This window comes from Pristiophorus japonicus, chromosome 31, assembly GCF_044704955.1.
Source record: "Pristiophorus japonicus isolate sPriJap1 chromosome 31, sPriJap1.hap1, whole genome shotgun sequence".
Lineage (NCBI taxonomy): Eukaryota > Metazoa > Chordata > Chondrichthyes > Pristiophoridae > Pristiophorus > Pristiophorus japonicus.
Genome location: NC_092007.1, coordinates 1,340,428 through 1,367,672, shown reverse-complemented (window position 1 = coordinate 1,367,672; position 27,245 = coordinate 1,340,428). Strand labels below are relative to the sequence as shown.

Genomic DNA, 27,245 nt, shown 5'->3' with positions numbered 1-27,245 from the left:
CAACACACCTTCCCCTGCTCCCTTAGGGAGGATCACTAATTCTCCCAGGAACAGTCACAGCCGATACTGGTTACAGTGCTAGCAAGATATATAATGGTATTGTTAGTCTAAAACAGGACGGGTGGAATGCCGCTGTGTAACAATTCCCAATGTTAAGGACAGCACAGGACCTGTTCATATTACATTGAGTGCACAGCACAGAAACAAGCCATTCATACATCTATACATTCCTTGGTCGTCCCTTCCTGCTACTGGCAAGGTCAATTTGATTTACTTATCTCTCCTCTGCTACGGTTTTGAAATGTTGTGCTGTCCTGCACCATGAACATAGGTTTCGCCAAGAAAACACCACAACAAGCAATGTGAAAATCTTTATTGAACACATGCTTTACAAAAAGATCCCCAAACACCTGTGAATTCGAGGGTCGCCCTCACCAAAACCTCTCCAATCTAGAGAGATTACCCAAATCACCCAAAAAAAAGCACTTTACATGCATGTTCCATCTACACCGTATTTCAACAAATATACAGAACAGTATTAGCTATACACACACACACAAAAGTTTACAATAAAAATAAGATTTTCCTTAAATCAATTGGCCAAAAAGGGGGAAAAAAATAACTTCAGATTATATTGCCATTTTCAAGTTGTCTTGAAAAGGCTGTTTCCTTAGCAAGCACCTATCTACTACTAAAGGGCCATATGGCCACAATAGTGGCTTTGGGCAGTCAACGGTAGGCAAAGCACACTGCCACTACCAGCCATGTACAGGCCCCACACACACCCAACTTGGAGATATAAATGGTGTGACAGCAGGTTTTCTCTCTAATCAGCTTAGCAAGAGGAACTGAGAGCATTTTTAAACCTCTTGTTCAGGTTCTCAGCAATTGACTATTTTGACAACACTCATCTCTCTATAACATGGCTACCTGGGCAGCCACCTTAGATGGCTGCTTATTCACAGCAAGGACCCAATGTCAGCTAGCTTTTGCATGTTTTGCTGACTTCCTTCTCAGCCCTTACCCGCGAAAAGATTTGAAGCAGTGGTCATTACCTTTGAGAAGCCAACATCAAAACATCCTCACGCCTCCCTCAAACCTCCGAGAAAAGGGGATAGTTGTAGGAATAGTTTTACAACAAACACACAATCAACATTCCAATTTCATGAAAGCTTTTTCCTTCTGTTAAACTAGATCTTCAGCTGGAAGGTTGAATAGAGAACATCGCTACCATTTTGTGAACAAGTTGAGGAAGGGGCACATGTCTCAAGATCTCTTCAAACCAACTTGTGGTGTTCCAATCCAGTGAGGTCTCCTGTCCGGTCATCAAGCCGAGGCAGCTCCTCGAATATTTGGGGAGAATTGGGTGTCACAGCGCTGGAACTAAGCCAGCAGCAGAGCATGACTTGTAGAGTTAGTTAGATGTTTAAAAGAATGTAGCCTATATTCCACAATGGTGGGAAAGGATCATCTTTTAAGTCAGGTCCCTCCATCTTTACAAGCAAGACCATGAAGATCTTGATTTCCAGTTTCTTGGTCAAGCCGCTGCCCATTCCGTTGAGTAGGTGACCATTGGTACACATTGGGCACTTTCTTCATCCAAGTCTAAAGAACATCAAGATCTTAACCAGTTACCCAAGTATGTTCCCCACCACGCCTCATACGAGGCCAGAGTTAAGTGGCCATTCTACAGAAGCTCGCTCTTCTCATCGCCACAAAGAATTTCTCTCCAATACCAGCATGTATTTTCTCACAAATTCAACCGGTGACAGAATCACACTCAATTGGACCTTTAGTTTAAAAAAAATACATCTGAAGAGGTGATCTCCAGGGGCATCGCCAACTTTATGGAAGAACGAGTGTTGGAGAGACACGGACAGACAGCGCAAGAGATTAAAGAGTCAGGATAGAAATTGAGTGGAAGTGAGAGAGGAGCGAGCACAAGAGAGACTCAGAGGTGTTGATAGTACAAATCATCGTGTTTCCCCCAACCCCCTTCACTAAATCTAGTAACTGCAGCATTAACCTCAATCACAATGTTTTGCAAGTTCCAAAACAAACCAGGAGAAATATACAAGTTTGTACACTGCACCTATGTGTTCCCCTGCTAGCTTAAAAAAAATATTCTTCAACCCCATGAGCAACAAGCATGTGAACTGAAATGGTTTGGATTATACAGACTTGGACTAGGACAGGGGTCACAAGTTCTGGTTTCTAGACTGCCATTGTCGTGCTCAGATAATTCAGTACAACACTGCACTTGGAACAAAAAGCAAATTCTTTCTCTCCACCTTCCTCAAGCAGTGCATACATGAGAGTTTGGTTATAGCTCAGCTCTATACCGCCCCAACACTAGGCCATAGAACGGGAGCAGTAAATTAGAATAAAAATCCCCATCTCTGACAACTATCCTCGTACTTTGAGCCTGGGTGCACAATCAATCCAAAGTTCTGTGCATTTGTGTGTAGAGGATTGAGTGCACTGTAAGCTGGATTAAGGTGGAACAAAACCCACTTAGAATCCCTATCCCAGCTCCCCCAGTGGTCTGACGATTAAAGGTACTGAACCACCCAGGCCATTTTGTCCCAGGTTTTGGTCCTAGTCTATGCTACATTAGCTGATCATAGCCAGACCAGGAGCTTAGGCACTACTGGCTTCAGTGAGTTTCCATTTACCAGCACTATCCAATGATTCTGTTGGAAAGTGCACGTGGATATCAGGTGAGCACTAGCCTTACATGAAGAATGGAACACGTAGTGCTAGGACCCATGAATATGTACCCAGAAATTGGCATGTTGGAGGGAGGGAGAAGAAAGCGGGAAGGTCCGAAAAGAAGTGGAGACAATAATGAATGTTTACCCGCTAGAAATGGAAGCATCGAGGAGGCGTAGAACTGGAGGGCCAGAAATGAAGAGTTTGGGAACACACAGAAGCAGCTAATCCAGAGTTGATGCCTGCAGCTTTAAAGTCACCTGATCTGGTGTTAGAACCGTAGCCACAGAAAACATTTTAAAAGAATAGGAATCGCTGATGGTCCCTGAAGAATGTCAAAACCAACCGTCTTATCGGGCACAAGCTAGCACTCTCAGCAAATTCAGGCCCATGTCAGTTGGAGTTACTTTGACATGCTCACAGCTGATAAGTCAGCTTGGCGCTCTCGACATCTGCAATTAAAACTGGAGGGGCCCTTTTTTCATAGGTCTTGACCCACCATCAGAGGTACAGCCTTGTGTACTCAATCGGGCTGCAGGAGTATATAAAAAAAAATTGATGAACTCTGCACAAAGATCCTTTGGAAACGCTTTACAGGAACACAAGTCCACACCGAGCCACAACATAAATGGGTCCTTAAACTTCAAACTGCTAACCTGGGGCCTTTTATCCACACTAGGCTCAATCAGAAAGGGCAGTCCCTAGCTCAAACTCTGCACTTCCTGCCTCATACGCACAAAATCTTATGTTACACTAAACCACGCAGGGGTTGCCTTTACAAAGGACTGCCACTGCTGCCTGAATGCTTGTACTTGCACCGACAGAAGAGCACCAAGATCAGCACACGTCACAAGTTTCTGATCCAGAATTACAGGGAAGGGACTGAATAAAACAGAAGTTGTAATAATGGGCTAATTACTACTTTATTTGACTTCATTTAAAGAAGTTAATTAGCTTAACAGTTAATATAAGTCAATGATCTCAGTTCCAGCTAGATCTCTACATATGCCTCTCATGGAGAAATATTCTGAAGCAGGATACGCCTGCCCTCTTCATAATCGTCCTCGTCCACGTTGACCAGCAGTCGGATTGCCTCTTGCCCCACGGCTTGCTTCAGCGAGTCTGTTATAAACACTCCTTTCAGCGCCTCCAGCAGCGAGCCATTGATGTAGTCGTTCCAGAAGGCATCCAGGTAGGAGAGCTCAGAGAATTTAATGTCACAGATGATGGATCCCAAGTCGCGGGATTTCAGAATGGTGTTTGCCTGCCCAAAGAGGTCGAAACAGCGATCCAGGGGGTCCTGTTTCACAGAGACTACGTTGCCTCGCAGCACAGTATTCTGATCAGAATATACAGCTCGCACCCGCAGCCTGATGTCTGCATGAGGAAAGAAAAAAGCAAATGTTCTATATTAGTGTTCCTGCTGCAGACACTACACTTTTGTAACAGTTAACAATTGTTTGCTGAAAGGATCCAATCATCAGGGACACTCTGCTGCCAAAAATCAAACTGCTGAAAGCAGATGTCCTGCTTTAACCAGAAAGGATAAGCTTTAAGGGCCTGGAAATAGGAACGATAACTGTGTTGTGGGGGGGGGGGGGGGGGGGGGGGGGGAAAGAAAGAGCGGGAGAAGTGATGCCCAGTTTCTTTCACAATGTCACATTTTAACCAGTCCTTTAAATACCAGACAGATTCGCAGTTCCCGGTAACTGTATCCTTTCAACTGTGAAGACGGCAATTCTCCCCCTCCATTCCCCAAATAAAATAAATCCGATAGTCATGCAATGAGCAGAGCCCGTTGTCATTTACACTAACACCCTTTCAACGCCTATAACAAACCTGCCGTTAAGCACCAAGTCAGAAGGTTCCAGCTAGTGTGGCAGAATTAACTCTTTTCTTAGTTAACTGGATTCTCGCAGAAACAGGAATAAGTCTCTTGCTTTTAAAGAAATGACATCACTTCTGTTGTCTGACAGAACAGATTTTCAAAAGTTTACAGGATGCATTATTCTTGCAATAATTAACACTAGAACATCTAAACATTCACTTTGGTCGGTATACTTTACGTTGGGTTACAGAGCACACACCGGACTGGGTAGCCGCATTCAGTATGATTACAGGGACAAACTAGTATACTTACAAACCGGTCACAGAGCCAGGGGGTTGCTATTGGCATCAGTGCTCAACAAGCTTCGAATCTAAATATCAACAGGGGCCACGGGTTACAAACCAGGCAGCACAGGCCTTGGGTCAGTTCCTTGCGTGTGTATAAGAAAAGGGCAAATGAGCCACGACTTGCATTTACAGATCTGTACCAGTTGATGGCACAAAAACTCACAGGAAGTGGGTGAGAAGAGAGAGAGACAGACAGAAAGGGGGATTAACAGAGAGAGAGAGGGGGGAGGGGAGAGGAGAAGAGAAGAGAAAAGAGAAAAGGGGGGGGAGGAAGAAGAAGAGGGGGGGAAAGAAGAAGAAGAGAAGAGAAGAGAAGGGGGGGCAAGAAGAGAAGAGAAGAGAGGGGGGGCAAGAAGAGAAGAGAAGAGGGGGCAAGAAGAGAAGAGAGGGGGGGGCAAGAAGAGAAGAGAAGAGAGGGGGGCTAGAAGAGAAGAGAAGAGGGGGGGGCAAGAAAAGAGAAGAGGGGGGGGCAAGAAAAGAGAAGAGGGGGGGGCAAGAAGAGAAGAGAAGAGGGGGGGGGGGGCAAGAAGAGAAGAGAAGAGGGGGGGGGGCAAGAAGAGAAGAGAAGAGAGGGGGGGGGCAAGAAGAGAAGAGAAGAGGGGGGGGGCAAGAAGAGAAGAGAGGGGGGGGGCAAGAAGAGAAGAGAAGAGAGGGGGGGGCAAGAAGAGAAGAGAAGAGAGGGGGGGGGCAAGAAGAGAAGAGAAGAGAGGGGGGGGGCAAGAAGAGAAGAGAAGAGAGGGGGGGGCAAGAAGAGAAGAGAGGGGGGGGCAAGAAGAGAAGAGAGGGGGGGGCAAGAAGAGAAGAGAAGAGGGGGGGGGGCAAGAAGAGAAGAGGGGGGGGCAAGAAGAGAAGAGAAGAGGGGGGGGGCAAGAAGAGAAGAGAAGAGGGGGGGGGCAAGAAGAGAAGAGAAGAGGGGGGGGGGGGGCAAGAAGAGAAGAGAAGAGGGGGGGGGGGGCAAGAAGAGAAGAGAAGAGGGGGGGGGGGGCAAGAAGAGAAGAGAAGAGGGGGGGGGCAAGAAGAGAAGAGAAGAGGGGGGGGCAAGAAGAGAAGAGAGGGGGGGGGAAGAAGAGAAGAGAGGGGGGGGGGAAGAAGAGAAGAGAGGGGAAAGAAGAGAAGAGAGGGGAAAGAAGAGAAGAGAGGGGAAAGAAGAGAAGAGAGGGGAAAGAAGAGAAGAGAGGGGAAAGAAGAGAAGAGAGGGGAAAGAAGAGAAGAGAGGGGAAAGAAGAGAAGAGAGGGGAAAGAAGAGAAGAGAGGGGAAAGAAGAGAAGAGAGGGGAAAGAAGAGAAGAGAGGGGAAAGAAGAGAAGAGAGGGGAAAGAAGAGAAGAGAGGGGAAAGAAGAGAAGAGAGGGGAAAGAAGAGAAGAGAGGGGAAAGAAGAGAAGAGAGGGGAAAGAAGAGAAGAGAGGGGAAAGAAGAGAAGAGAGGGGAAAGAAGAGAAGAGAGGGGAAAGAAGAGAAGAGAGGGGAAAGAAGAGAAGAGAGGGGAAAGAAGAGAAGAGAGGGGAAAGAAGAGAAGAGAGGGGAAAGAAGAGAAGAGAGGGGAAAGAAGAGAAGAGAGGGGAAAGAAGAGAAGAGAGGGGAAAGAAGAGAAGAGAGGGGAAAGAAGAGAAGAGAGGGGAAAGAAGAGAAGAGAGGGGAAAGAAGAGAAGAGAGGGGAAAGAAGAGAAGAGAGGGGAAAGAAGAGAAGAGAGGGGAAAGAAGAGAAGAGAGGGGAAAGAAGAGAAGAGAGGGGAAAGAAGAGAAGAGAGGGGAAAGAAGAGAAGAGAGGGGAAAGAAGAGAAGAGAGGGGAAAGAAGAGAAGAGAGGGGAAAGAAGAGAAGAGAGGGGAAAGAAGAGAAGAGAGGGGAAAGAAGAGAAGAGAGGGGAAAGAAGAGAAGAGAGGGGAAAGAAGAGAAGAGAGGGGAAAGAAGAGAAGAGAGGGGAAAGAAGAGAAGAGAGGGGAAAGAAGAGAAGAGAGGGGAAAGAAGAGAAGAGAGGGGAAAGAAGAGAAGAGAGGGGAAAGAAGAGAAGAGAGGGGAAAGAAGAGAAGAGAGGGGAAAGAAGAGAAGAGAGGGGAAAGAAGAGAAGAGAGGGGAAAGAAGAGAAGAGAGGGGAAAGAAGAGAAGAGAGGGGAAAGAAGAGAAGAGAGGGGAAAGAAGAGAAGAGAGGGGAAAGAAGAGAAGAGAGGGGAAAGAAGAGAAGGGGGAGGGAGAAGAGGAGAGAGGGACGACGATAGAGAGAGACAGAGGGAAGGTGGAGAGAGAGGGAGAGACAGAGGGAAGGTGGAGAGAGAGGGAGAGACAGAGGGAAGGTGGAGAGAGAGGGAGAGACAGAGGGAAGGTGGAGAGAGAGGGAGAGACAGAGGGAAGGTGGAGAGAGAGGGAGAGACAGAGGGAAGGTGGAGAGAGAGGGAGAGACAGAGGGAAGGTGGAGAGAGAGGGAGAGACAGAGGGAAGGTGGAGAGAGAGGGAGAGACAGAGGGAAGGTGGAGAGAGAGGGAGAGACAGAGGGAAGGTGGAGAGAGAGGGAGAGACAGAGGGAAGGTGGAGAGAGAGGGAGAGACAGAGGGAAGGTGGAGAGAGAGGGAGAGACAGAGGGAAGGTGGAGAGAGAGGGAGAGACAGAGGGAAGGTGGAGAGAGAGGGAGAGACAGAGGGAAGGTGGAGAGAGAGGGAGAGACAGAGGGAAGGTGGAGAGAGAGGGAGAGACAGAGGGAAGGTGGAGAGAGAGGGAGAGACAGAGGGAAGGTGGAGAGAGAGGGAGAGACAGAGGGAAGGTGGAGAGAGAGGGAGAGACAGAGGGAAGGTGGAGAGAGAGGGAGAGACAGAGGGAAGGTGGAGAGAGAGGGAGTGTGAGTGGGTGAGTGGGGGGGAGAGAGAGAGAGAGAGAGAGAGAGAGAGAGAGAGAGAGAGAGAGGGGGGAAGAGACAGAGAGAGAGATACATAGACAAAGTGACCACCAGGCTGAGGAAGTGAGTGAGTGAGAGAGACAAAGACAAAGACAAAGACAGAGAAATGTAGTTTCTCCTTTTTCTCCCGGCATTCAATTACTTTTGAAGCAGACAAGAAGGGATGCCATCTCTTTGCAGTGAACCAATGATTGCCATTCTTTTGGATACAGCCACAACACATGAATACTGATCCCTCGAGTGCAGGAGGTCACGCAGTAACCGAAGCATTTCACATGCTGTGATTGAACCACTACCACAAGGACACCTTCAGGCTTAAACAAATTAACAGACAAAGAAAATGCCATTTTTCTTTACTCTGAACTGTGCCATGTACAAAGGACTTGCAGGTCTCAGTCACACTTTGTGATCAGTGTTGGGGAAGGTGTCATTTTGCTTTCAGTTACGATGCCTTATATGCAATGTTACGCTTTGTCATGTCAAAGTGCAACTTTATACCTGAACGTTTGAGGTTTGACAAGGAAGGGGACAATTTGAGAGTTGGAGGCCGCTAACAGACCTTCACATCTCCAGCTAGGACCCTTCCTTCGGAGAGTGAAAGATCCTTAAATTGTGCATCGCACAATGACTAGCCTGTACTGTAAATGCAAGTCAACGGCTGGGACATATAGTCAGCACGTCACTGGTCTGACCAACGAGCTACACTGTTTATTGTGAGCACCGAATGGAAATGATGCAACATTTGGGTCAAATACTTTTACACAACTGGATTATTGTCTAGTTTGGCAACATTACGATTTATCCCCATGTAGAGCATAAGGAAACATTAAAACAAGAGCTTCAACATCAAAAGCACTTTGGATTTAGAAGTATGAATGAGAGCATTTAGAACCAAAACTTTCTGGAAGTTATGTAGTAACTTTGGCAAAATCAAAGAGTGCTTTAAGACTGGATCAATCCCAATGAGTTTTCTCCCACTGGTTTAGGGAACAATCATGTGGAACGTGGAATAGATCCCTTCACTTTCTATGTAAAGTTGAGCTTGGGAAAAAAAAGATATCGAAGACTGTTCCACTGCACACCAGATCCACCCAGAGACTGGAGCCCAGTCTCTGCAAAAATGGTCCAGCAAATAGTTTACTAAACTTTGGGATGGAAAAAGAAAAAAAGAGAAATGAGGAGTAAAGAATTCTGTGGCTGAGAGAAACTGTGCCTTTATTGTGGAAATAGAATTATCTGCAAATTAGAAACCCTCTTTCAAATAGCTGTACAATATTCAACTTTTATAGACTGAAGTCACTAATTTGTGCCAGAAAATTTGTTCAGAACAAAGCATTTTGCTGAGTTTGAGCTTGGGGCAGCACTGTTTGCTGTTACTAACTACACCTGAAGTCACAGCCGAATACTGGGTGGAGTTATGTTGTTACGTTGATCGTACCAATACTTTTAGCCACAGTTGTACACACCGAGGGCTCCTGTTTCTCTCACTCCCTTTTCATTAAACAGTGAAGAACAGGACGAGCAAATCAGTTAATACCATCTAGTGAAGAAATGCAGGTGATTGAAGGATTTTACATACGCTGAGCACCATCATGAATTTTCTTTACATCACTTTCCCCTCATGGATGGACACCTGTGGAAGCAGCAACTCGTATAATCACATCTCTGACCCCCTCCCACCAGGAAGAAAGCGGATTCAGCAACATAGTGACATTTATCATATAACAAAATTTACTATTGACAAGTTGAGTAACAAAAATCAACAGGATATGAGTGGTCTCCATTATACAGCAGATTCAGTTTGACACTTGGATTAACAATATCTAATAATATGAATGGGGCTTTCAGCATCCAGCCCTGGGCCCTGCACTGCAGGGGTACATTGCAGCCCTCAGAAAATGCTCATGGCCTGCTGGAGGTAAGGAAGTCATACTACTCCCCACTTGTCAGTACTGTACAGAGCCAGAATTACAACAGAACCCTTTGAGTACAGTCTCCCTGGGATTGGCCCAACACTGTTCAGTGCCCACAATATGAGAACACCATTTTTTTTTTTTTTACATGGCGAGCAAGGACACAGCATAATGACCAATTTTAAACAAGTTGCTCTTTAAAATAAAATGTGAATATATACACCATAACAGCACTCAAAGAGTTAACACTGATGGGCTTCTCACCACACAGACCAGCCAAGTGAATGGGTAGAGGAGGGGAGACAGATAGCACCATTAAAGGCCCTGAATGTTAATGTGGGTGGACTTACAGAGCAGTCAGAATTTGGGAACACTGTTGAGATCTGCACAGTTTTTTTTTTTAAAAAACAGAGTGGAATCTTTAAATAATGAGCATGCTGGTCAGTGAAACAGTCACGATAAAAGAATGATCATATATCGATTTATATAACCTCAGCATGGATCACTTGTCACAAATTTATCAAGCACCATCGACGGGTCAGCATTATTTGTCTTGGATTTTGTTTCAGTGGAGTTGGTTAAACTAGCTTTCAATAACTGAAAAGTTCTTGCCAGAAACAGAGGTGTGACCATTACACAGTCACCCCTAGGCAAATGGGAGGGCGGTTCAGAAATTCCACTCAGTCCTCCACCCTGCCAACACGTAACATGTGCAGGAACCCGAGCTTTCTGTACAAATCAGATTGACAGAGCTTTTCCTTTTCTAACGAGCAGGGCACATGTACCCAAAGCAGCAAGAGGCGTGCAGGCCTTACAGCAGAACATCTGTGGCTGACGTATAATGCGGCTTCTGTAATGGCAGAGTGGGTTCTCACTATTTTAGGGAAAGTTTAAAACTAACTTGGGCTGAACATACAATTAAAAATAAACCGGTCAGAAATCACCAGCAATGTGGGTTCTGCACTTCACGTGCACATTGGACACATCAGGTTAGAGAGAGAGAGATAGAGAGGGACAGACAGACACACACCACGAAGCAAGGCTGAGCCAGATTGGGCTAGTTCTACAGCACACTCAAGGTGCCTGGCTTTGCTTCAGTTGCAGAATCTTGGAATCACACACAGCGAGATACCCAGAGGAAGCATCCGTCTGCAGTTCAGCACACCGTTCTGGAGCGTTAACTCTTTCCAGCCCACTTCCCCAGTGAGGCCATGACAGTTGAGAACAGTAATTACATCACATGCCTGTAGATCAATACAGTGCAGCCTCCCGGGTGGGTGGGAGAGAGAGAGCCCCAAGCGTCTGACAGCATTTCCAACTATCGCCCTCACAACACACATAACTTTGGACTATTTGGGCTGGACACATTTAATCAAACCCCAGTAGATTATTTAACAGTATTAAGAGTCATTTCCTTGAAAATTCAAGCCTTGCTTTTTGACCTTAAAATGGCTGCAGCTGGACCAAACACTTCTGAATGTGAATTTACACCCTCTGAGTTACGACTGGGAATCTGGACATGAAAGCCTCGTCTGAATTTTTTTAATCCAACATTTTTCAAAGTACTTGTATAATCTTGAGTGTGCAGTAGGAAAGGTGTACAGCGTCATTAATTGGCTGTAACTTTATATCCTGTCACAAGGTTGTTCTCCCTACTGGATGGGACTCATTTGGCAACCGAACAGCACCCAGCAGATGTATCCTGGACATAAACACATTGCGAGACGGACACGCCAGTTGAATTCACTGACAAACACCTTTGTTCATGCATTTTCCAACCTTTGGTTATTGTGGGGAATAAAGAACATCCCCAATTCCAGCTCGGAATCTCAAGCTTCATTGTGAGAAGATGTGCACCTTAGTCCAAAAGACAACGTAGATACAGGAGAGCAGATTGCTTTGAGAGAGTAATTCCTATGTAAGTTGATTTCCTTGAGGCTGAGGGGACCCCCGTTTGTTTTAATTCCTGCGTTTTGCTGGTGACAATTAGCCCACCAGCTCTTTCTTTGCGTCTACTTTATCATCTTGCTGCAGAGTGTTAACTGTGAACTGAGAGAGACAGGTTTTGACTTTTAAAACATTTCTGCCACTTGATAAATGCTTCATCAACAGAACAGTTACGCATACACAACTCGGACTATACAATCAGCAACAGACAGGCAGGACACACCCTCACAACACACCCACACGAAGCTTCGAGCAAACAGTGGCAGGAACGGCAGTTGCTGTACCTCCAAGACACATGTGCTGCATGTTGGAGATAACAATGACCACAGCACCGGGCTACTGCCGTTTTGTGTGCGATAGGACACTATGTCATACAAGAATTATTCTTCCGCCCTCCTCAGACACCTGTTCAGCCCCCAACTTGCAGCTATTCACTGAAGTGTGGGAAAACAAGCGACAGACACCGTAACCAGTGCTCTTAGTCCAAGGGAACCACATCAGTTTCATCGGACCAGGTGGTGTGGCTGGGAAATGGGGAGACGACACGAACAATGATAAATTGAGCCGAAGGGTAGTCAAGGCGTCACCTTCAGGGCACCAAGGGAAACAGATTCGAACATTGTTTTTTGGGCTCCGAATACTAACTGGTTCAGTACATGGTATTCCAATCAGAAATATACAGAAACGCAGACGTCACAAGTACTATTACAAAAGCTATAAAAAGGCTATTAGTGCTTAGGTTGTTTTTATGGAAGTAGTGTTCATAATGAGATGGCAGTTCCCGCATACAGATCCTTGCATTCTTAGTGGTTCACTCAGCCCTGGAGTCAGTTACCTTCCCAATAAAATGCTTTCAGTACATTTCAGAAAGTATACAATGATGTTAGAAGTCTGGAGTAGAGTAACAAATGGACTCAGTCATTCCATCCATCTATTAAAAATGTGACATGAGCAGGGGCAGAGGAAGGATCGGGGCTTTTGGTTTTCGATCCCTGTGCAAAGTCTGATAATTGAATGGAATTATGGAACTTCAAGTCAATGATGTCCATCTCCAGAGAGCATCTCAAAAGTATCACGACTGCCGCAAACCAACTGCGTTAAAATTTTAACGACAAGCTTTGATCAATAATCGCATGCAGATTCCTGGAACATTCAAGTTCTTTGGGAGTTAATCCTTTCGGGAATTGAAAAAAAAAAGAGTGCGCGCTGAAACTAGTTTCATACAACAGCAGAAAACCGGTACAGCCCAGGCACCCACTCCATGGATGGGCAATTCCAAACGCCTACCATTTGCTCGAAGGGACAGTGAACCCTCCAGTATTGGGTGGAAACCCGACTCTGTCAGATCTCACACCAACTCCGACCTCAACATTTTCCACAGGGATTTCAGGTTGCTTCAGTAATTCATCTGAATAGTCAACCCCAGCAGAAAATGGCAGTCAAAAACTCGAGTCTGTTTGCTGGAAGCATCAGCAGCTTCTCACCAACCTTTCCCCACCCCTCAGGACTTGTCACCAACATATTTGGGGGAGTTGTGAAAGTTGTTGAGATGCTCACTTACTAACTGCCTGGGACTTTATACTGGATAACGCAGCAATCAGGAAACCCGAGGTCACTCCATATTAGCAACAAGTAAAATCTAAACCCAGATCTGGGATTGAGGCCAGTTGTTGGGACACTGGAATGGAGACTTCTTTTTAGATGGCGTAATAGACTCAGGATCTTTTACATCCTCTCTGTTTGCTATGGTAGGATTGCATACATCAGATTGAGGGTAGTTAGCAATTCCAATAGTCCCTTTCTTTAGTGTGAAGTAATTCTGGCCTTTCATGTAGATATTGAGGACAGTTCAGAATGTGCTTTTAACGAGGACAGGACTCTGTGTTCCATCTTCGTCACTTTGGCCACTGAGTATTTTAGTCTAGCGAGTGTTTGTTCCCCCTCAACAAGTTTAAAGGTTTACCTTTTTCTATTCTGGTGTCAGAACATTTCCTTAAAGTTGAATCTTTGTCAGAGAGAGATAGACTCTCTTTTATCATCAACCTTTGAGTGGTACACCTGCAATTAAATGTTTGATCACAAAAGTCCTCCAGAAAAAAACAGATCGCACGACAGAAGCTGAAGAGTGTTCAAGTATAAAACAAGTTACACTACTTTTCAAAGCAACGTACAGTTAGATTCTATGTTAATTATAGTATGTACATAAAACAAGAGTCCTTGGATAGCTTTTAAAGAATTAAGGTTTTTTTTTGCGAATAATATTTGAAGAAAATCACATACTGCTTTTTTGTTGTTGATGCTGTGCTTGGACCTACCAGAAACTTCTGCTGTCACATGATGAAGGAAGTTGTTGTACAAGAGAGCCAACCTATGTTTTTTTGAAAGAACGTGTGCATAGAGAGACTCTTCTTTAGAACACATATCCTGCGGATCGCTCAGAGGGTAGGATTGCTGTCACGTAGGCAACATGGACACAAACAGGATCAACACATTTCACCAGACTTTTGCAAAGCAACGTTTTGTTCCACAAAATTCCTCTCACCATTTATTTATTTAACACTCAAGTGTGAAAATGCAAGTAAATCAACTATGAGGGTGGGGTCCACTATTGTTCAAGTAGATACCAGTTTGCAAATTGACAGGGTGCCTTACTGTAACGTTACAATCCTCAATTCACTCGCAGTGACCGAGTACTGCAACATTACAGTTGAACTCGCGACCAATATACTGCGACAATCCCAGTTAATTCAGGAACATGACATGCTGAAGCTCTTTGCACTATGTAGATTATTACAATATGCTCACAGACTGGTGCAAAGTTGCTAGTTTGAATGAGTAATGGAAAGGTTCAGAGTGACAAGCCCTGGTCACTGCCATGGATGTTAGAGGATTTGCAGCTTTAAAAGTTGTCAACACAACTGTAACTTCTCTGTGGCTTGAGACAGTACATAGGATAAATCAAACTTGCTCTCGTCTCTGAAGTACAAACTGCTGAGTGCTCGATTCCCACACAAGCTGGTAAATTTGAATCCTGGGGCTGCTTGTCACTTCAACAGCCCGAGTCCAGCGCAGAAAATACAGTATCACATAGGCTTCGGTTTGTTTGGGGGGGGGGGGGGGGGGGGGGGGGAAGGGGGGGGGAAGAGCGGGGAAGGAAAGAGAGGAGGGGCGGTTTGGGGGTAGAGAACATATGGGCTGGCCACTTCAATGTCACTTCTTACAACACAATGAACACAGATATTATGGTAACGTTATGGAGGATTAAATCTAGTACACCCAGGAACAGAATGCGAGAGAATGTTATTCAGGAAATTCAACCTTCTATTCGAGAAGCTGTATCTTCCAAAATGCAGTCGATTGTCCTTTGGCAAATAGTCTCACAAAACCACCTTAATAATGGCCTTCAGCACATCTGCTACAGCCCAGAAATGCTCCCAACACTAACTGGACAAGTAATGGAGAGATTGGACATTTCTATTGCTCAGTGGACTCGGAGGGGCATTATAGTCGAGCCCGATCCTGTCCTCGTCTGATATCCACACAGATACTTTGCCCACAGGGTATTGATCAGGAGCTGCAGCTTTAACGGCTTCCCCACCTCCCTATCCCAAGCCAGGGACTGAAGCTGGGCCTTCTTTCTCTGCCTGGCTCATTACTACACTGGGGGATGTATTTATGCACTGACCCACCAAGGGAAGCTATTGACATTTCAAGAACTCTTGGCATGCTGATTGCGTGCGGCTGAGCAGAGTAAGAAGTCATGCACCCGCCCACCCAATGGGCGTCAAGATAGAGATTAACGAGACGAAGGTCACCTGAGCAAACATCTTAAGGTTACTGTAAGTAAATCACTGTAAAAGTACTGCATGTTTAATATTAAACAGCATTGGACTGAGAGGATTAGTATGGGACCATTCACACAATACTATCGAAGACCAGTCTGTGAGCATTTGAGTATGTTCAGTTGAGTTACCCAGAGGCATGCTGAGACAGTTCATTTCTGACACGTTTTTCTTGTGCAGGCTTCACTCCTGCAGTTGTTTACAGATTGCAATCTCATACTGTGGTGCTTGAAGTGGATTGAGGAACATTATGGACTGATAAAGGACAAAAAAAAACCTCCTGATTGTTCCAAGATGAATACCATGCAAAGTACTGACCTGTGGATGCTTTTCACTAAGGCAGCCCACATTTCTAGGGCATCTCTAGCGATGGTCACTCCAGGTCAGTCCCACACACTGCTTAAAATTTCTTAGATACAGTTTAAGTACTGAATTCCCCATTCCTCACCTCAAAAAACCCCACAGCAACTACACTTGAGGAATGATACAATGGGAATTTACTGTGGGAAACTCATTTGACAACAGGAAGGTCTTAAGGACTATCATTCCCTCAGAGAGACTAACTCATTACTCTGTCACTCCTCACTGACCCACGTGAATACTTGGACCCCACTTGTACACAATGCCAATAAAAATGGAATTCCATCTCTTCTAAAATGGATTCAAACTTTACAATGCACTTTGAACATCAGGTATCACCCCCAAAGATAGAGAGTTTTCCTCTCCAAAATACCATCGCTCCTCAATGCAAAAATGCATCCAATTTACTGAAGCTTTGTTTTGCTGGAATGACTTTTAAGAATACTTGGGACTCCACTGGCTATGAAAGGTCAGTTTTATCTGGCACACATCTGAAAACGATTCTGCATTAACCAGTTCTTTGGGGGTGGGGGGAGTTATTTGTAACTGCTAGGTTTATTGGTTCTCGTTAACAGGACATGCATTTGCCGATAATGTTGTTTCTTGTGCTTGGTCCCGTTTATTACACCCACTGATCAAGCATGTACTTTCTACCCCGATCTTTCAATTTTACAGTAACTCCATTTCACGTTGAGCAGATATTTGTGGTTTTTCGAAGTCGGCAGCACTTAGCGCCCAACATATCACTCAACTTGATCACTGAATATTCAATCACCTAGATCGTGCTAAGCAGAGCCAGCAGCTCCCCATAAGAAACTTTCCTTTCTACTTAAACTTTGCAGGGGCTGAAATCTATATATAAAATATTAAAATGAACACACGGGGGCAAATACTCACCACAGGTTGCTTTCTGTTGATGGGAAGACTGGTGCTGTCTTTCTTCACGGTTACGGGGCACATTTCTCTTGCGCCCCCTTCGCTTACCGGCACCATGACCTCTCCTGCGACTTGTACTCTGCCGTTTGCTCCGAGATGTACCTGTAAAGAAAAAACAACTTTCAACACAAATTCCAGTCCAAATAGAACTTAGAACAGATACAAAATCACAGGAGGCTATTTGGTCCATCGTGCCTGTGCTAGTTCGAACTGGAGCTGTCTAATCCCATTTTCCATTGTACCCTTTTCAAATACTTATAGAAAGATATTCTTACAACATAGGAGGCCATTCGGCCCATCATAATGTTGATACGGATTCTTTTCCCTCAATCTGGTTCAGCGAATTCACCGAGTCGAACACCGTAGCCGCTTATAACAAAGCAGACTTTATTAATTGTTTCACCGGCCGGGACTTATCAGAACGATGGAACGCTCTCCCTTCAGAGTGCGCTCACTTCCCACAGACAAGCCCCGTTACAATGTAGGGGCGCAACGGTTATACACTTTCGGTACATGATACAATTTGAGTGACATTCAGTTCACCCTATCCTCTTGTGATCCCTCCTTCCCTTTGTCCACTCACGAGCCGACACCTGGCCTTCCTTGCCCAATTAGGTACGGGCAAGTGGTTATGTGTAACAGCAACTGTTCAACTGTTTTTACACAAAGAGCCTTTCACACTTGTTATTGTTGCAATTTTACTGGTGTGACTAGCAAGACCTTGAGCAAGTCTGTTATTTGTGCCAATGATGTAACATTTGCAGTGACATTTTTAATGTTATTCTTCCATGAATCCTTTGTTCACTTCACTGTCTCTATACATTTTCTCACATTCTCAATAGCTGTGCCAGCTCTTTGTAAGAGCTACTCAATTAGCCCGACCTCACTCCTCTTTCCCTATCACCATGCAAATTTTTCCTCATCAAGTATTCATCCAAGTCCCTTTGAAAGTTATTATTGAATCTCTTCCATTACCTTTTCAGGTAGTGTGTTCCAGATCATAACTCACTGCATAATTTCTTTTCATGTCGCCTCTACTTCTTTTGCCAATTACCTTAAATGTGTGTCCTCTGGTTACCGACCCTCTGTCGCTGGAAACAGTTTCTCCTTATCTACTCTATCAAAACCCTTTGCGATTTTGAACACCTCTACCAAATCTCCCTTTGACCTTCTCTGCTCTCCGTTCGAAAGTGTGGTGCCCAGAATTGGCAACAATACTCCAACTGGGGCCGAACCAATTTTTTGTAGCGGTTTAGCATAACTTCCTTGCTTTTGTACTCCATGTCTCTATTTATAAAGCTAAGGATCCTGTATGCATTTTTAATATAGCCATCTCAACTTGTCCTGCCCCCTTCAAAAGACTTGTGTACATACACCCCCAGGTTTCTTTTCCTGCACCCCCTTTAAAATTGTACCATTTAGTTCATATTGTCTCATTCTTCCTACCAAAATGAATCACTTCACATTCTCTGCATTAAATTTCATCTGCCCATTTCACCTGTCTATGTCACTATCCTCCTCACTGTTTACTGCATTTCTGAGTTTCATGTGCGCTGCAAACTTTGAAATTATGCCCTGTATATCCAAGTCCAGGTCATTAATTTTTATCAAAAAAGCACTTCTCATACCGATCCACAGGGGACACAGCACACTTCCTTCCAGTCTGAAAAACAACAGTTCACCACTACTCTCTTCTTTCTGTCCCTTAGACAATTTCAAATCCACGCAGCCAACGTCCCTTTAATCCCATGGGCTTCAATTTTGCCAACAAGTCAATTTAGTCGTATTTTGTCAAATGCCTTTTGATAGTCCACATACGTATCAATCGCTCTACCCTCATCAACCCTCTCCTCTACTTCAAAGAATTCGATCAAGTTAATCAAACACCATTTGCCTTAAACAAATCTGCGCAGGTGTTCATTTATTAACCCGTATTTTTTCAAATGCCAACTAATTTTGTCCCAGATTGATGGCTCAAAGTTTCACCACCATCGACGTTTGGCTGACTGCCTGTAGTTGCTGGGTGTATTCCCTTTTGCCTTTTTAAAAACAGGGGGGTAACATTTGGAATGCTCCAGCACCACCCCCATATCCAAGAGCATCGGACCGGGTGACTTTTGCGCTTTGAGCACTGCCACCCATTTAAGTACCCCTATTTTATCGTATCCAATTTTTCTACTACCTCCTCCTTTACTGTGACAATGGCAACATCCTCTTCTTTAGTGACGACAGATGCAAAGTACTCATTTAGTACCTCAGCCATGTTCTCTGCCTCCACAAGATTTCCTTTTTGGCCCCTAATCGGCACCACCCTGCCATTGAATACCCTTTTACAATTTATAGGGCCGGATTTTCGGCGAAAATGTTAGCGATACATGAAAATTACCGTTTTCGCTGCACTACAGTTTTTAGACAGAACCTTCGGCCTTTGGGGTTGGAAAAGGAGGTGTTCCACGATTATTCATGGTGCAAAACGCGAGTTTCATCAACTTTAGTCCGGGGTTATTTACACTATGAGAGGCACTTGGGAGGGGAAAAAAAAATTCTAAAAACATTTACAAGACCCTTAACTAATCGCTGCAAAAAAATTAAACGATAAAAAAACTTTAACTTACTAATTTTGCAGGCTTTCATACTTACCGCTGCTGGCAGGGCTGCACAGACAGGTTTTTACCCGTCGTTCTGGGTGCGGCGTACGGGTCGGGAAACTGCCGAAACTCGGACGGTAACACAATCCGTGACGATACACTTCCGGCGCAGCTCTCCCCAGCGGTACATCCCATCGCCGCCACAAACAAGCCAAGTATCTCGCCCGGGCTTTGCGACTGGGTTTTCGCCATGGAGGGTCAAAACTTGGCGCAAAGCCAGTCGCAAACCCCTCGAAAATCCGGCCCTCATCATCATAGACAGTCCCTCGGAATCGAGGAAGACTTGCTTCCACTCAGAGTTCTCAGGTGACTGAACAGTCCAATACGGGAATTACAGTCTCTGTCACAGGTGGTACAGACAGTGGTTGAAGGAAAGGGTGGGTGGGTGGGGAGCCTGGCTTGCCGCACGCTCCTTCCGCTGTTTGCAGTTATTTTCTGCATGCTCTCGGTGACGAGAATCGAAGAGCTCAGCACCCTCCCGGATGCACTTCCTCCACTTAGGGCGGACTTTGGCCAGGGACTCCCAGGTGCCGGTGGGGATGTTGCATTTTATCAAGGAAGCTTTGAGGGTGTCCTCGAAACGTTTCCTCTGCCCACCTTGGGCTAGCTTGCTATGTAGGAGTCGAGCACTTGCTTTGGGAGTCGTGTGTCAGGCATGCTAACTATGTGGCACGCCCAACGGAGCTGGTCGAATGTGGTCAGTGCTTCGATGCTGGGGATGTTGGCCTGAGCGAGAACGCTAACGTTAGTGCGTCTGTCCTCCCAAGGATATGTTTATAAAAGACTGTTATGTTCCCTGCTGAAGTGTTCTCATACGTTCTCTTTTCCCCTCTTATTTCCTTTCTCAGTTCTCCCTTGTAGTTTTTGTATTCAGTTCGGTTTTCTACTTAATCACGAACCCGTCACTTATCATAAGGCTCCTTTTTCTGTTCCATTTTAATCTCTATATCTTTAAGAACATAAGAAATAGGAGCAAGAGTAGGCGATGTGCCCCCTCGAGTCTGCTCCGCCATTCAATAAGATCATGGCTGATCTTGTGTTTCAACTTCACTTTCCCGCCCAAATCCCGTATCTCTTGATTCTCCATGAATACAAAAATCTATTGATCTCAGCCTTGAATATACTCAGAGACTCAGCATCCACAGCCTTCTTGGAAAGAGAATTCCAAATATTCACAACTCTTCAGTCCTAAATGGCCAACCCCTTGCCTGAGAGTATGCCCCCTAGCTCTAGGGTCCCCCAGAATCATTTGTTTCAATGGTCACACCTCTCATTCTTCTAAACTCCAGAGTATAGGCCCATTCCACTCAATCTCTCCTTGTAGGAAAACCCTTTCATCCTAGGAATTAATCTAGTGAACCTTTGTTGCACCCGCTCCAAGGCAAGTATATCCTTCCATAGAAACATAGAAAATAGGTGCACGAGTAGGCCATTCGGCCCCTCAAGCCTGCACCATCATTCAATAAGATCATGGCTGATCATTCCCTCAGTACCCCTTTCCTGCTTTCTCTCCATACCCCTTGATTCTTTTAGCCGTAAGGGCCATATCTAACTCCCTCTTCAATGTATCCAATGAACTGGCATCAACAACTCTCTGCAGTAGGGAATTCCACAGGTTGATAACTCTGAGTGAAGAAGTTTCTCCTCATCTCAGTCCTAAATGGCCTACCCCTTATCCTAAGACAGTGTCCCCTGGTTCTGGACTTCCCCATCATCGGGAACATTCTTCCCGCATCTAATCTGCCCGGTCCCGTCAGAATCTTGTAAGTTTCTATGAGGTCCCCATTCATCCTTCTAAACTCCAGTGTATGAAGATCCAGTCTCTCCTCATGTGTCAGTCCCGCCATCCCGGGAATCAGTCTGGTGAACCTTCGCTGCACTCTCTCAATAGCAAGAACGTCCTTCCTCAGATTAGACGACCAAAACTGAACACAATATTCCAGGTGAGGCCTCACCAAGGCCCTATACAATTGCAGTAAGACCTCCATGCTCCTATACTCAAATCCCCTAGCTATGAAGGCCAATATACCATTTGCCTTCTTCACCGCCTGCTGTAACTGAATGCCAACTTTCAAAGGACTGATGAATCATGACACCCAGGTCTCGTTGCACCTCCCCCTTTCAGATAACATTCTGCCTTTGTGTTTTTGCCCCCAAAGTGGATAACCTCACATTTATCCACATTATACTGCATCCGCCATGCATTTGCCCACTCACCTAACCTGTCCAAGTCACCCTGCAGCCTTTTAGCGTCCTCCTCACAGCTCACACCGCCACCCAGTTTAGTGTCATCTGCAAGCTTGGAGATATTATACTCAATTCCTTCATCTAAATCATTAATGTATATTGTAAAGAGCTGGGGTCCCAGCATTGAGCCCTGCAGCACCCCACTAGTCATTGCCTGCCATTCTGAAAAGGACCTGTTTATCCCGACTCTCTGCTTCCTGTCTGCCAACCAGTTCTCTATCCACGTTAGTACATTACCCCCAATACCATGTGCTTTGATTTTGCACACCAATCTCTTGTGTGGGACCTTGTCAAAAGCCTTTTGAAAATCCAAATACACCACATCCACTGGCTCTCCCTTGTCCACTCAGTTAGTTACATCCTCAAAAAATTCCAGAAGATTAGTCAAGCATAATTTCATAAATCCAAGCTGACTTGGACCGATCCTGTCACTGCTTTCCAAATGTACTGCTTTAATAATTGATTCCAACATTTTCCCCACTACTGATGTCAGGCTAATCAGTCTATAATTATCCGTTTTCTCTCTTCTTTTTTTAAAAACAGTGGTGTAACATTAGCTACCCTCCAGTCCATCGGAACTGATCCAGAGTCAATAGACTGTTGGAAAATTGATCACCAATGCATCCAGTATTTCTATGGCCACTTCCTTAAGTACTCTAGGATGCAGACTATCAGGCCCCAGGGATTTATCAGGCTTCAATCCCATCAATTTCCCTAACACAATTTCCCGCTTTAAGGATATCCTTCAGTTCCTCCTTCTCACTGGACCCTCGGTCCCCTAGTATTTCCGGAAGGTTATTGGCCCGCCATTTCTTTGTTCCCCATTATAAATTCACCTGAATCTGACTGCAAGGGACCGACGTTTGTTTTCATAAATCTTTTTCTCTTCACATATCTATAGAAGCTTTTGCAGTCAGTTTTTATGTTCTCAGCAAGCTTCCTCTCGTACTCTATTTTCCCCCTCCTAATTAAACCCTTTGTCCTCCTCTGCTGTATTACAAAATTCTCCCAGTCCTCAGGTTTGCTGCTTTTTCTGGCCAATTTATATGCCTCTTCCTTGGATTTAACACTATCCTTAATTTCCCTTGTTCGCCATGGTTGAGCCACCTTCCCTGTTTTATTTCACTCCAGGCAGGGATGTACAATTGTTGAAGTTCACTCATGTAATCTTTAAATGTTTGCCATTGTCTATCCACCGTCAATCCTTTAAGTATCACTCGCCAGTCTATTCTAGCCAATTCACGTCTCATACCATCGAAGTTACCTTTCCCCAAGTTCAGGACCCTAGTCTCTGAATTAACTGTGTCACTCTCCATCTTAATAAAGAATTCTACCATATTATGGTCACTCTTCCACAAGGGGCCTCGCACAACAAGATTGTTAATTAGTCCTTTCGCATTACACATCACCCAGTCTAGGATGGCCAGCCCTCCAGTTGGTTCCTCGACATATTGGTCTAGAAAACCATCCCTAATACACTCCAGGAAATCCTCCTCCACCGCATTGCTACCAGTTTGGTTAGCCCAGTCAATATGTAGATTGAAGTCGCCCATGATAACTGCTGTAGCTTTATTGCATGCATCCCTTAGGTATAGAGAACAATGTACCCTAGGTGCGATCTCACCAAATCCCTGTACAATTGTAGCAAGACTTCCTTACTCTTGTACTCCAACCCCCTTGCAATAAAGGCAAACATACCATTTGCCTTTTTAATTGCTTGCTGTACCTGCAGGTTAACTTTGTGTTTCGTGTACAAGGACACCCGAATCCCTCTGAACACCAACATTCAATAGTTTCCGACCATTTAAAAAAATATTCTGTTTTTCCATTCCTACCAAAGTGAATAACCTCACATTTCCCCACATTATACTCCATCTACCACCTTCTTGCCCACTCAGTTAACCCGTCTATATCCCTTTATCCAAAAGCAAAATACTGCGGATGCTGGAATCTGGAATAAAAACAGAAAATGCTGTCTAATCTCTCCTGCCTGCCACCCGATCACAGACATTCCCTTTTGTTCTTTCCCTTCCCCTTTCAGTGCTCGTTAAGAATCTGTTTTCTGTATTTATATCCTTTCGTGTCCTCCTTACAGCTTACCTTTCCACCTAGCTTTGTATTGTCAGCAAACTTGGATACATTACACTAGGTTCCTTCATCGAAGTCATTAAAATAAATTGCAAATAGTTGAGGCCCCAGAACCGATCCTTGCGGCACCCTACTAATAACAGCCTGTCAACCTGAAAATTCCTGCTCTGTTTTCTGTGTTTTAACCAACCCTCTATCCATGCTGATATATTACCCCCAACCCCAGGAACCCTTATCTGTGTAACAAGCTATCGTGGCACCTTATCGAATGCCTTTTCAAAATCCAAATATACTACATCCACTGGTTCCCCTTTACCTACCCTGCTAGTTTCATCCTAAAAAAAACAAGATTTGTCAAACACAATTTCCCCTTCATAAAACCGTATAGACTCTGCCGAATCATATGATTTATTTATTATTTTTAAAAATATATATATTTTTTTAAAAAGCGTCCCGTTACCACATCCCTAATAATGGATTGAAGCATTTCCCCAACAACTAATGTCATGTGAACTGACCTGTAGTTCCGTTTTCGCTCTCCTCCTTTCTTGAATAGCAGTGTTACATTTGCTATCTTCCAATCCACTGGGAATTTTGGAAGATCACAACGAATGCACCCAACTCTAGTGTCAGCTGGTGGCTCATTGGGTAGCACTCTCGAGTCAGAAGGTTGTGGGTTCAAGTCCCACTCCAGGGACTTGAGCACATAAATCTAGGCTGACACTGTAGGGCAGTGTTCAGGGCAACGCTGAGGGAGTGCTGAACTTTCGGAGGTGCCGTCTTTCGGATAAGACATTAAACCGAGGCCCCGTCGGCGCTCTCAAGCGGACGTAAAAGATCCCATGGCACTATTTCGAAGTAGAGCAGGGGAGTTATACCCGGTGTCCTGGCCAATATTTATCCCTCAATCAACATAACAAAAACAGATTATCTGGTCATTATAACATTGTTTGCTGCGTGCAAATTGGCTGCCGCTGTTCCTAAATTACAACAGTGACTACCCTTCAAAAGTACTTCATTGGCTGTAAAGCGTTTTGAGACGTCCAGTGGCCATGAACGGTGTCATATAAATATAAGTCTTTCTTTTGAGAACCCAGAGATGTAGGCCATCTGGTCCATGAAATTTGTCACCTTTTAGTCCCATTCATTTCTCCAGTACTGTACTCTCGTTAACCCTTGGCTTTCCACTATTTCTGGAATGTTTTTTGTGCCTTCTGCTGTGAAGACAGATACAAAATATTTGTTTAACAGTTCTTCCATTTCCTTATTTCCCTTTATAATTTTGTCCGTCTCAGCCTCTAAAGCACCCACTTTTACTTTTCATACTCTCTTCCTTTTTACATAATTGTAGCTCTTGCAATCTGTTTTTACATTTCTTGCTAATTTACCAGCATATTCTATTTTCACCCTCTTGCTGGTTTCTGAAACTCCCAATTCTCTGGCTTACTACTTTTCTTGACAACATTGTAAGCCTCTTCTTTTAATCGACTACTATTCTTAACCTGTTCAGTTAACCACAGATGGATCACTTTTCCTGTGGAGTTTTTATTTCTCAATAGAATGTACATTCATTAAGAATTATGGCATATTTCTTTAAATGTTCCCCATTGCTTATTTAGTCATCCAGGGAGTTCTAGCTTTGAACGCTCTCCCTTTCCCCCCTCACAGCAACATGTTTAGTCTGTACGTAAAAAAATAATATCTGCTCTTTGAAGGCCTCCCATTGCTCATTTACTGTTTTACTTGCCAATCTTTGATTCCAATCCATGCCTTTTCAAATCACTGAAATTAGCCCACCTCCAGTTGAATATGTTCACATTTGATTTTTCCTTATCCTTTTACATAACTACTCTAAACCTGTGATCACTGCTTCCCAAATGCTCTCCCACTGAAACATGCTCCACTGCCTTTCACCCCACCAAAATTGGTTAATTTCCAATTCAACAGCCTTATTTGGGACTGTTCCTTCATGTTTTCAATGTGACCCCACTATTTCCCAAGTGTTCTTTCCCTATTAGGTCACTTTCTTGCCCTGCTTCACCCCCCAGAATTAAATCCAGCTCCACATAATTCCTTGTTGGACATGCAACAATCTGACTGAGGAAACCACCCTGGATGCATTATAAGAACCGCTTCCCTATTTGCATTGCAAGCTTTTGTTTTATCCCAGTAACTCTATTGCTACTGCAAATCTCAGATTTTTTTTTATATATATACAAATTTCACCCTTGCTTTCATCCTCACCGCTGACTTCAGCCCTCATTTCATACTGAAGCAGGCTGTTGACAAACAGGATATCCTGTTTAACCCCAAGTGGAGTTTTCCTCCCTATATCCTCTCCACCGCAAAGACTGCCTACTTCCACCTCCACTAATATCTCCCACTACCGTCCTTACCTCAGCTCATGTGCTGCCAAAACCCTCAACCATGCCTGAGTCACCTCCAGGCTCAATTCTTTGAATGCTCTTTTAGCCATCAGCCCACCTTCCATAAACTTCAGCTTATCCAAAACTCTGCTGCCCGTATTGTTTCCTCCACTGTCCTTCTTGCTCACCACCTGTCCTTTCTGACCTACACTGACTTTTCATTACCCAAAATTCTCAAGTTGCGTTTAAATCCCTTCACAGCTTCTCTTTCTGCCCTCCCCCCTCCAACTCTCTGTATCACTGACTCGGGCCTCTTGTGCATTCCCCTTTGTCCCACCATTGGCAGCCATGCCTTCAGGCCCCTCACCCGAGAATTTCCTTCCTGAACCACTCTGGTTCTCCACTTTAACTGTCTTATTTAAGGCCCTCATTGACCAAGCTATTGCTAACTCCTCCTAATCTTTTCTCCTTTGGTCCAGTGGCCATTTTTCCTCATGGCTCTGTGAAGCAGCCAGTGACATTTTTCTACATTTCAAAGGCATAATATAAATGCAAGTTGTTGCATTTGGTAATCTATAATGCACTTGCAATATGGCAAGAGATTCCTTATTATGTAATGATTAGAATGTCGTAGCTTATTTATGCCTGCCACAGCACCAAGACAATATCAGTTTACCAGCTCCCATCTCAACAGCTTTCTCCCCTCATTTTTTATGGCAACAATTCTTCACTGATGTACAGTTCAATGGCTAGAATCATCTCACCAGGTGGCCCATTTAGGTGAGCGCCTCGCCAACAAGCATTAGCAGACTGTTCAACCACAGAAAGCATCACAGCCAAGGCTCAACTTCGACATCAGATGCCACCCCAAGTAGGGATCACTTGTTAGCAATTAGCAGAAGCCTTCACTAATTTTATCCGTACATCCTCACTTTCAAAATCCTCTATAGCCGTGGCCACCCCTCCTGTCGCACATCCCTGCAGACCCCTTTCCCTTCTGAGATCAGGTTGCTCCTCTCTCCCCATTCTCACTGCTCCAATCACTAGGCCCGCTTTCAGTCACCACCTTCAAGCTCCATTCCAAATGCCTCCCAAAACCCTTCCCTTTTACAGCACTTTCAGCCCT

At 44.7% G+C, this 27,245-nt stretch overlaps 1 protein-coding gene across 1 annotated transcript in view; it reads right to left on the bottom strand.

Annotated features, from left to right (window-relative positions):
- Positions 1 to 358: 358 nt before the first annotated feature.
- The window catches only part of LOC139240292 (DNA-binding death effector domain-containing protein 2-like), a 44,302-nt gene continuing 17,415 nt past the window's right edge, over positions 359 to 27,245 (bottom strand). Inside the window, exons 3-4 of the mRNA XM_070868755.1 lie at positions 16,732 to 16,872; positions 359 to 4,089 (exon numbers count right to left, since the gene is read on the bottom strand). Of these exons, the coding sequence (XP_070724856.1) occupies positions 3,725 to 4,089; positions 16,732 to 16,872 (506 nt within the window). The 3' untranslated portion in view covers positions 359 to 3,724. The remainder of the gene's footprint in view (positions 4,090 to 16,731; positions 16,873 to 27,245) is intronic.